This window comes from Camelina sativa, chromosome 16 (genome assembly GCF_000633955.1).
Source record: "Camelina sativa cultivar DH55 chromosome 16, Cs, whole genome shotgun sequence".
Lineage (NCBI taxonomy): Eukaryota > Viridiplantae > Streptophyta > Magnoliopsida > Brassicales > Brassicaceae > Camelina > Camelina sativa.
The window spans coordinates 3,829,070-3,840,796 of record NC_025700.1 but is presented as its reverse complement, the minus strand read 5'-3'; the positions used below and the strand labels follow the sequence as shown (position 1 = coordinate 3,840,796).

The 11,727-nt window shown below is 38.2% G+C and overlaps 1 protein-coding gene across 2 annotated transcripts in view; it reads right to left on the bottom strand.

Moving 5' to 3' along the window:
• The window catches only part of LOC104749640 (beta-amylase 6), a 3,074-nt gene extending 1,601 nt beyond the window's left edge, over positions 1–1,473 (bottom strand). The window contains exons 1-4 of one of the 2 annotated variants that reach the window (XM_010471317.1): positions 1,195–1,473; positions 631–1,104; positions 386–550; positions 11–277 (exon numbers count right to left, since the gene is read on the bottom strand). In XM_010471317.1, coding sequence (XP_010469619.1) covers positions 11–277; positions 386–550; positions 631–1,104; positions 1,195–1,374 — 1,086 coding nt within the window. In that variant the 5' untranslated portion in view covers positions 1,375–1,473. The remainder of the gene's footprint in view (positions 1–10; positions 278–385; positions 551–630; positions 1,105–1,194) is intronic. The other variant, XM_010471316.2, reaches the window with a different exon arrangement.

The window sequence follows — 11,727 nt, the reverse complement described above, 5'->3', positions numbered from 1 at the left end:
TTTGATTTACTTTTGCAGCTAACTTGAGTTTACACCCAAGAAACACTTTATTAGCTTCATCAAGAATCTGATCACCATGGAGAAGTAACTTTCTGGAGTACCATGACAAGAAGAATTGTCCTTCTTCCTTAAGGTAAGTCCCATTCGAGTACTCAAAAAACTCAGTTTCTTCTGGAATGTTATTGTATTCCCCTGCATTTTCTGGAAGTTTCCATTCAGGATGCCCAATTCTTCTAACTTCCTCTTCATAATCTGATCTAAGATACTTGTCATAACACTGTGAGATTGAAAAAAGACCAAATAACATAAACATATAAGAGAAGCTCTGTATTCCTTTTTTCCAAACCCTAAAGAAATTAAGAGTCTCATTTTCGTTTTTTCTTACTTGAAATTCTCCAATTCCTGGGAAAACCCATCCTTGAGTCTCACTGTAAGAAGGATATCTAAGCTCTCCAGCAGGACCAAGCCCTACTTCAATGTCTATTATGACTCCAGAGCTAATGAAATCTTCCATGTTCTCTCTAAAGCTCTTCATGTAGTCTCTGTACATCTAACAAACAGAGCAAAGATTATATAAATATACAAACACAACTATCCCTAGGGTTTCATATTCAAGAGTTGTTTTCATACCTCAACAGCTGTTCTTCCTTGGAAAAGAGACAAGTTATCTACAGAGAGAGACAAACACTCTTTGTTTCTGTTACCACTCTTGTTCGTATAGAAGATATCTGGATTCGAATCACCGACTTGGAGCACCCATTTCGGTATCGGGATGTTAACATCGTCTCCTATGTTCCCTCCACATCTATGAAACGACATTATAGCTTGTAGTTTTAGTCCAAAGCTTTGCACGATCTCAAACAAGTTCCTGTAAGCACTCCATTGGTATTGCTTTGGACCTTTTGATTCAACGATTCCCCACCACACATCAACCATCACTCCATCTACTTGACTCTGTTTCAGTTTCTTGAGCTGTTTCTTGAGTTTCTCTTCGTTTTCAAGAACGTTATCGTTCGTGATGACTCCAAGCTGAAGCATGACGTATACTGGAACATAGTTGGTCAACATTTTGTCTTCATACGCCGTCGTATTGAACTCCGTTGCCTGTGTTTTCAAGCTTGAAGGATTCAAACACACACTAAAGCAGAGAGTTATCTAGAATGGAAAAGCTCAAAGAGTCTTGTTATAACTAACCTTTGTCTCTGTTGTAGAAGAAGCAGTGGCTTGAGGCGTTCTTAAAGGTCTCTCCTGCATTGAGAATCTCCATTGGACTCGTTTTTTGCTTTCTTCACTTTTCACGAAAATCGAAAATCCTTTGTGGAGATTTCTTCCATTGATCAAATTAGGGTTCATCAATCCTACTACGCTTGTCATAGTACCTTGCACTTGAAGGAACTACAGAAATCCTTTACTGGATCTTATGATCAATTACACAACTGCTTTGTTTTCTACATATTTTTTTTTTCCAGTTATATTTTATTTGCTAATTTCCTGGCGCGTTCGTACGCTATCAACAAAACGTGGCCATGATTTTTCTTGCCCAATTTTTTTTTTTTTTTGTATTTTTGTTTAGTCACGTTTCTGTTCCTGATTTTGCAATTTCTCGGAAAACACATGAATGAATGATCATTTTCATCATATCTTATATAATACGAGAACGTTTTTCTCAATTTCTTCTAAGACATCTGGCTTCTTATGTACACATGTCCTTATTCTCAATTTAATTCAAAACTATGGGTTAAAGAAACTTAAATAGATCCATTTCAATTTCCTAGCCAACAAAACATAAACTCATTTCAATTTTATTTCAAAATTATGGAGCAAAGAAACCAAAAAAAATAGGCTCATTCCCTAGCCAACATGACTAACTAAAAAGTTAAATATATTTTATTTCTTGTTCACGCCTCTCTGCCTCTACAAACTTGACATCATTTCGTAGCATCAACTACATAATCTGAGAAGGTATTAATGTTTTACTTATGGTTGGTTGTCCCTCATTTCTCACATCATCATCAATTCTATCACCTGCTTTATTCCTCTTTCATGACCTAATTGGTTAAAAATTACATTATTTATTATATAAGTACTCAGATTTATCTTCCTCTACTAAATCTTTAATTATTTTTGGTTGGTATTAATTAATATTATTTCATAGCAAGATTCTATATAGTTTACTTTGGTAAAAACAAAAAAATCGTTTTACAAGAATATATTTTGTCTAATTTAATTTATACGATTTGTAAATTCCACACTAATGTTCCTTTAAATTTCTTTACTCTTCGTCTACCAAATCTTTAATTATTTTTTGTTATTTAATTTAGTATCATTTCATAGCAAAAATCTCTATAGTTTTTACAAAAATATATTTATTCTATTTTGTTTTTACAATATATAAATTTGTCACTTATTTTTTTATCACAACCGGAACTTTATTACTTAACTATTTTTATCGATTTCACATGTCAATATTTACTATATATTAAACTATAATAAAATAGAGTTGAGAGAAATTGTCATTTGGCACCCCTCTATTTTTTTAAACATGTGTCATTTTTTCAATTTTAATGAAATAAAAGACACTTAAACTAAATTGTCTACACACATTTTTTTAATTTGGGACATTTTATTTGTTCAGTTTCTTTAGATTACATTAATTCTCTCAATCAATTACATTTATGACATTATGGGTGGACGTTTTCTTTTCTTCAAACTGTTTATGTTGCAATAATGCATATGACCAAATTATTTACAATTAATATGCTTTATAATTGTATTTATTGTCATGAATGTGATTACTCATAATAATATGTCAATGGAATTCCTTACAAACTTCAAACAATGTTTAGTCTAATATATAAGATCCAATGATCACATGACTAATAATGAAGAAAACAATCACTCACTATATGTCTTTCTTTTCCCATCATTTTCTATGGTATTTTTTTAAAATATTTTTTCTTATGAAGTTTTTTTTTTAAAACATGATGTCTTGCAATATGATGATTAACAGATTAATTTCTCTAGGACTATTTGAAGAAATCGTTTACAAAGCCATGTCAATGTGTTTTTTTTTTGGTATCAGAGTCTTGTCAATATTTATTAGCCTCTTTCAATGATTATGTTTTATGATAGTCATGATTTAAAGTTTTTGCATTGTTTTGTAATGTGATTTTTTAAACCTTCAAACTATAGTTAGAAGTCTTAAGTGATGAAGATGGGCCTAATGCTTGAGTCCTAAAGCACAATCTCTTTGGCTTTAAACATTCACTCATAATATTATAGTTGTAAGTCCTTTAGATTTCTCCTCTTAAGTCCTCTGATCTACAACTATAGTATATTTCTAAGTTTATGTTTTGTAAATTTGCTTTGTTTTCCATTTTTAAAAGTTCTTTATCCCCATTACCAATTTTTTTTTTACTTTGCATATTGATAAAAAGATTGAGCCTAATTTTACCGTGTAATGCATATAAACATGATCAAAAGATCACATATTTCTTTATTGCCTCTTTGGAATCACTTCCCAAACTTTACAACATCCTTTCACATTACACGGAAAAACATTACAGAGACCTATTGTAAAATATTTAATATATATATATATATATATACATATTGTAACCTCAATACTTTCATCATAGACATATGTGAATCATTAAAAGTGGTATAAATTATAGTAGATTAACCTGTACAAAAGCAAAACTACTTTTATATCGCATTGGTATTGTTTGAGTTGCCAATCATACTTCATGTCTATTTTCCTGTAACCCTTACTCCATCTGTCATTATGCCGTAAAAAGCTTACACCATTTCCAATGGTTATCTATATTTTTTTAGTTTGAATTTTATATTTTACATTTAGGGTATAATTTTTAAGAGATATGGTTTAGTATTTAGAGTATAAGATTAAAAGCAAGATGCTATTTTAGTATTTTTAGAATTTAGAAATGATTTGCTAAATTTAAAAGCAAAACTTATTTTTATGCAATATGTGAAAGTTGTCCTTCTTTTAACACACTTCATAATTATAAACTTATAAATATATGTATTTAAATTCTTTTCAAGGCATATATAAATAATATTATGAACATTTCATATATAATTTAATGAAATTTTATTTTACATACAAAATATTTAATTTTATAACCCACGCATCGCGTGGGTAATTTTCTAGTTTAATAAATATCTATGTGATTTTTTTTTTTCATTTGCTTATGACCTTATAAAAGTTGACAATCTTATACTGATATTTAATCTGTGTATAATTGCAAGATCAGGTTGCGGCATCTTTTAGAACCCGGACCATAATTCTTCTACGGCTTCCATCAACACAGCAAGACCCTTCAAAGACAAGTGAACCTATTTGACCATTGCAGTTGATCAGATGTGCATGACCCAATTCTGTAATGAAAGCTGTTTTTTTCATTGCTTTAATTCTCCGACCTAACATCATAGCAAACGATCATGAAAACTCGGAAAGATCTATTGATAGATGGATAAAACAGAACACACCATCAATGCATACCTCACTATTTCCAGGAATATAATACGGTATATAAACTTCGATCATCCTCCATGAAGATTCTCCATGTGTGTCGTAGCTAATCAATCTTGAATCTTTCATTCCACATTATAAACCACCCCATCAATTAACTCAAATAAAAAAGAGGTATTTTTCTAGTATAACTGTATAATCAAGATGAAAATTTTCGAATTAAACGCAATGATGCTCACGCTAAAGCGTAAACAAGTGAAAATAGTCATCTACAAGTGAAAAAAAAAAATCCAATAAGATAAAGAGAGTAATAAAACACTGCAGACTAGCTCTGTGACAAATACCTCAATTTATAAAAGTCCTAAGTAAAACATTTGGGCATAAGCGTCACGTCCTCTACATAGTCTGAAAAGGTGAGAAGTTCACGATCCATATTCGGTTTCACTCCTTGGATTTGAAGCTTTACGGCTGTCTTTTCCTCGACATTGTAGTAGATAACGTAGAAAGGCCCAAATATAATGCATAGGACGGGGACAACACAATTTCATTTGTCAGGGTCAGTCCAACAAAGCTAAAATTGGTCGTTTCAACTATACTTGGCCACAAATTAAAGCGGGTAATACGTATGTATGCTTCCACCATTCCTGCTTTTCGGCATCTTCTAGAACATACATCATAATACTTGTACTTGTTCTACCAACCGAGCTAGACCCTTCAGACGACACAAGTGAACCTAATTTGCCATTGTAGTTTACCAGAGTTCCAACACGGAAATTTTCCACGTCTTCAACAAATCTGAACTTCTCAGACCTGACATCAAAGCAAACGACTATGGAATCCTCTCCATACATATCGGTAGCAGCTGTGTAATACAAAACACCATTGATGCATATCTCTTTACTCTGAAAAACATAATGGTGTCTGCGACATTCTATCATTTTCCATGAAGGTTCCCTAGTTCCTAATGTTAGAACTTGATGCTCCTCAAAATCAGGTCTCTTCCGTTAACTAACCATGTCATGGACAATACCTTGTAGATTTTACCAATGGGATCATACCCTAAATAGCTATGCAGCCCAACCCTCCTCATTGTCTTCACCTTTGGTAAAAGAAAAGACTGTCCCGTGCTAGGGTTACATATCACCAGCTATCAGTGAAACCTTGGGCATCACGTTACGTCTTCAAGAATCAAGTCACACGATATGGAAAGATATGATTACGATACGCTAATAACTGTAATTGATTGTAATTAATGTGTAGGAGATTTTCTCTGTAGTACATAAGGGATGATTATGCATTCCACAATAAGATAGAAAAACATTCTTTCGATCGTGTCTCCTCTTCATGGTATCAGAGCACGGAATTTGATTTCTTTCCTTTGCTAAGAAACCAAACGAACCCGACCGATGACGAACAACGAAGGTATTATTCCTCCGATGAACCCGAACCCGACCACGACAGCTGCGACAACAACGACCACGACGGAGGTGCGACGAACCATCTCTCCTTACGACTTGACGGCGGCCGATAATCCAGGGGCTGTAATCTCACATCCATTGCTCACAGGTGCAAACTACGATGAGTGGGCTTGTGGGATGAAGACAGCTCTATGCTCTCGAAAAAAGTTTGGTTTCCTTAACGGGACCATTGCACGACCAGCGGAAGGTTCACCAGATTTGGAGGATTGGTGGACCATTCAGGCGCTTCTAGTGTCGTGGATCAAGATGTCTATTGATCCGACACTCCGTTCTAATATCTCTCACCGAGATGTGGCCAAGGATCTATGGGATCATTTGAACAAGAGGTTCTCTGTCACTAACGGACCTCGAATTCAGCAAATCAAGGCTGATCTTGCATGCTGCAAACAGAGAGGTCTCCCGATTGAGACTTACTTTGGGAAGCTGACTCGCATTTGGGATAGTATGGCTAGCTATCGTCCATTAAGGCTGTGCAAATGTGGGAAATGCGAGTGTGATCTTGGAACTCTTCAAGAGAGAGATCGAGAAGAGGATAAAGTCCACCAATTCTTGTTTGGACTTGATGACACGTTGTATGGGACCGTGAGATCAAGCTTAGTCTCGCGAGTTCCCATTCAACCAATGGAGGAAGTTTACAACATTGTTCGTCAGGAAGAAGACTTGGTGAAAAACGGCACTACAAACATGGAAGAATCTAGTGGTGTGACTGCATTTGCGATTCAAACAACACCACCTTACCGAAGAGAAGAAAAAGACAAGCCGGTGGTGTGCAAACATTGTAACCGTGTTGGCCATTCCAGTGATAGTTGTTACGGTGTTATCGGTTATCCAGAGTGGTGGGGAGAGAGGCCGAGATCTCGCACTTCAACAGGACGTGGTCGAGGCCGTGGTGTATCCAATGGAGGCGCTGGACGTGGACGTGGAGTCTCGTTTGCTAATGCGGTTCACGTTGCGGCACCTTCAAACTCCGCAAACTCCGCGAGTGCTCACTATGTTGTGACAGACAATGATCGTGACGCTGTGAAGGTGAGCGACTCTCAGTGGCGAGCAATTAAGAGTCTTCTCAATGCTGGTGTTCTCAACGAACCGAAGAAGTTAAGCGGTATGTCTTCTATTCCTTTTTGGATCATGGATACAGGTGCTTCTCATCATTTAACTGGGAGATTAGATCTGTTAACGGATGTTAAAGACATGTTGCCTGTGGGGATTATATTAGCTGATGGTAGAGAACGAGTATCTATCAAAGAAGGGTCTATACGGCTTGGGCCGAATCTGATCTTGCGATCTGTTTACTATGTTGAAGGGTTTCAATCTGATTTGATCTCTCTTGCTCAGTTAATGGATGAGAATCGGTGTGTAGGACAATTGGCTGATCATTTCCTTGTTGTTCAGGACCGTACTACGAGGACGGTGACGGGAGTTGGTAGACGTATGGGAGGGACCTTCCACTTTAGGAGTATGGAGTTTGCTGCATCGGTAGTGATTAGAGATGAGAAGTCTTTTGAGCTTTGGCACAATAGGATGGGTCATCCTGCAGCTAAAGTAGTTGGTCTACTTCCTGTAGTTTCTAATGTCATTCCTTCTGCAATTTCGAATAAAGCGTGTGATGTATGTCTCCGCGCTAAGCAAACAAGAAGAAGTTTTCCAATTAGTGAGAATAAAACAACAAGGATTTTCGATTTGGTTCATTGTGATTTATGGGGTCCTTATAAGACTCCAACTTATTCCGGAGCCCGTTATTTTTTAACCATTGTCGATGATTATTCACGTGGTGTGTGGATTCACTTGTTGAATGAAAAATCAGAGGCTCCTACGCATCTCAAACAGTTCATTGCAATGACTGCACGACAATTTGACAAGCCTGTTCGAATGATCATGAGTGATAATGGATCTGAGTTTCTTTGCTTGGGAGAGTTCTTTAAGCAACAAGGCATCCTACACAAAACGTCTTGTGTCGGGACACCTCAACAAAACGGGAGGGTTGAGAGGAAGCACCGTCACATTCTGAATATCGCTAGAGCTTTACGATTTCAAGCAAATTTGCCAATCGAATTTTGGGGAGAATGCGTTTTAACGGCTGGTTATTTAATCAATCGCACACCAAGTTCAGTTTTACAGGGAGTCACACCATATGAACGAATCTATAACTCCAAGCCTTCTTATGAGCATTTGCGTGTCTTCGGCAGCCTGTGTTATGCTCATGACCAATCCCACAAAGGAGACAAATTTGCGGCTCGTAGTCGCCGGAGTGTGTTCATGGGGTATCCTTATGGGAAGAAAGGTTGGCGTCTATATGATCTCGCAAAACAAGAATTTTTTGTTTCCCGAGATGTCATCTTCTGTGAAACTGAATTTCCATATCGCTCACCCACGACGGTTGCAGACGACGACGAAGAGGTGTTTCCTTTGTCGAGTTTATTTCACGAAGAAGAAGAAGACTTATTGGGCCTGTCTCATAGTTCACTCAATTCAGACATTGATAATAGGCCTACACCAAGCCCAGTTCCACATGTTTCTTCACCAGGCCCATTTCTTACTGAACCTGCAATTGCCCCCGATGAACGTGTAACACCGCAACCCGCAACTACGGGTCTTCACGATGACTCCACTGCACCGGTAGTCGAACCACCTCCTAGAGCACCTCGTCCGCCGGTGGTTCCGGTTCCCACACCGGTTGTGTCAGATCCGGTCGTTGCTCCTACATTGGGTCGTGGGCAACGCCAGAAAACCCAATCTGTCAAATTAAAGGATTTTGTGGTAAGTACCACTTCGAAGGCGATGACTTCTCAAAGTTCATCCACGTCTGAGTATCCAATTGCTAATTACGTCAATTGTGAGCGGTTTTCTCCTCAACATCAGGCATATTTGGCAAAGATAACTTCAGGTGTGGAACCTAAATCGTTTAAAGAGGCCATGGAAGATGAACGCTGGAACAATGCTATGTCTAGCGAAATTGATGCTCAAGAACGGAATCATTCATGGGATGTGGGTGATTTACCACCAGGAAAAAAAGCAATTGGCTGTAAATGGGTGTATAAACTCAAATATCGATCTGATGGGACCTTAGAGAGACACAAAGCGCGACTTGTTGCTCTTGGCAATAAACAAACAGAGGGTGAGGATTATGGCGAGACGTTTGCGCCAGTGGCAAAGATGGGTACTGTTCGACTATTTTTGGACACTGCAGTGAAACGAAACTGGGAGGTCCATCAGATGGATGTGTACAACGCTTTTCTTCATGGGGACCTCGAAGAAGAGATTTATATGAAACTCCCTCCTGGCTTCAAAGCTTCTGACCCAAAGAAGGTATGTCGTCTTCGCAAGTCCATATACGGTTTAAAGCAGAGTCCTCGGTGCTGGTTTGAGAAACTATCAACGGCTTTGAAAAAATTTGGTTTCGAACAGAGCTTGTCAGATTACTCGCTGTTTACAATGGATAAAGACGGTGAACAACTTCATGTTTTAGTCTACGTTGACGATCTTATCATCACCGGCAGCACCATGACAGTGATGCAAGCCTTCAAAGACTACTTATCTACATGTTTCCACATGAAGGATTTGGGACCCTTGAAGTATTTTCTGGGCATTGAAGTGGCACGCAGTCCCTCTGGGATGTACCTTTGTCAGCGAAAATATGCCCTTGATATCATCTCGGATTCAGGCTTACTTGGTGCTAAACCGGTGGCATTCCTCTTGAGTCGAATAACAAGCTAGCATTGTCGGCCTCACCTTATCTACCACATCCAGCAAAGTATCGACGGTTGATCGGCCGTTTAATCTACTTAGCTGTCACGCGACCAGACTTGGCATATTGTGTTCATTTCATTGCTCAGTTCATGCAGAAGCCAAGGGAAGATCATTGGGAGGCTGCTCTCCGAGTCGTTAAGTATCTGAAAAACAATCCTCGCCAAGGTATTTTGCTGCGTGCAGCTGGTTCTTTTCAGTTCACAGGTTGGTGTGATAGTGACTACTCCGGCTGTCCGTTAACAAGACGTTCCGTCACTGGTTATTTCATTCAACTGGGTGGCTCTCCGATATCATGGAAAACGAAGAAACAAAAGACAGTCAGTCGATCCTCGGCAGAGGCCGAATATAGGGCAATGGCACACATTACTCAAGAGTTGATATGGCTGAAGCGAATTCTATTGTCTCTTGGAGTTAAGCATGACGGCTCCATGCTTGTTCGTTGTGATAGTGAAGCAGCTATTCACATCGCCACAAACCCCGTCTTCCATGAACGGACTAAACACGTCGAAGTGGATTGCCATTTTGTTTGGAATGAAGTCTTAACCAAGAACATCCGCCTTCTTCATGTTGGTACTGGGTCGCAGCTTGCAGACATACTTACAAAACCATTGGGCACTCAAGACTACGCTCAGTTCTGTGTCAAGCTGGGCATACAAGATTTGCATGCTCCAACTTGAGGGAGGGTATCAGTGAAACCTTGGGCTTCACGTTACGTCTTCAAGAATCAAGTCACACGATATGGAAAGATATGATTACGATACGCTAATAACTGTAATTGATTGTAATTAATGTGTAGGAGATTTTCTCTGTAGTACATAAGGGATGATTATGCATTCCACAATAAGATAGAAAAACATTCTTTCGATCGTGTCTCCTCTTCACCAGCTCCAACAATGGATTTGTCCTCCCCCTTACGATCCGCTCACTTCTAAAACAGAAGAAGCCATTGACAGGACTAATATTAGCGTAACGACGATGAAAAGAAAAACGCGTTTTATAGTTGACTGTTACAGCAGCAGGCGAGTTGTTCTTCTCATCTGGATTATTTTGAGGCTGAGGTGACGAGAAGAACAAAATACTATCGTATCCTTTGAAGGCGAAAAATATCCGCGTGCGAGCGGAAGATTTAGTCAAGAACAACTCCGTGAAATGGGGAAGTGCAAGTATGGTGGTCCAGTGCTGCGATACGCAACGACATCTCGCTATAGCTTTCGCCGGCAATCTCAAAAGTATTTCGATGATGAGATCAACATGGATCGGCCCTGACCCTGAGCTTTCTCCTCCATTCATTGAGGTTGTATTGCCATACAATAAGTTTAGAACCCTAGAAAGAGTACTCTACACTTCCACGATTGTAGGAGGCCAGGCCAACCTTGAGAAAGAGTACGACCCTAAAGTTTATCTCAATGGGCTGAGACGTAGTCCAACCTGGAGCCCCTATAAGGTGAGATTCTTTAATCCCTAATTTTTTTTTTAAGTCGGATTTTGAGAAACAAGTCCTAACGTCGTCACGTTGAACTATGTTTATGTCCTCTGTTCTTCCCAATTCATTCATCATGATCAAAGATTTTTTACCCACTCACGAACAAGAATTTTTTAATTAATGTGTAGTTGAAAAAGAAAAAAAAAGTTACGATGACAAAAAAAAAAAAATAAATAAGTAGAGAAGAAAACAAAACACCAATAGTTTTTTGGAAAACCCAAAATAATGTAACCAAAAACAAACATAAAGTAGATTATTACAAAAGTCATAAGATCCCATCCATAGGAATTGACGAGAACCAAAAGATAAAAGTAGCTTTTGGCACAAAAGATAAATAACAAAGTCTTAACTACAACAGTAGCTCAAGATTAACGTTCTCGACATGGTCTAGACAGGTGTAAACCTTACGATTCTTACCCGCTTCCAGTCCATGGATTGCAACTCTTACGATCGTCTTTCTCTCGATATTGCAGTAGAGAAGGCATGAAGGCATCATACGTTCTATCCAGAACACAACTTCATTTGTT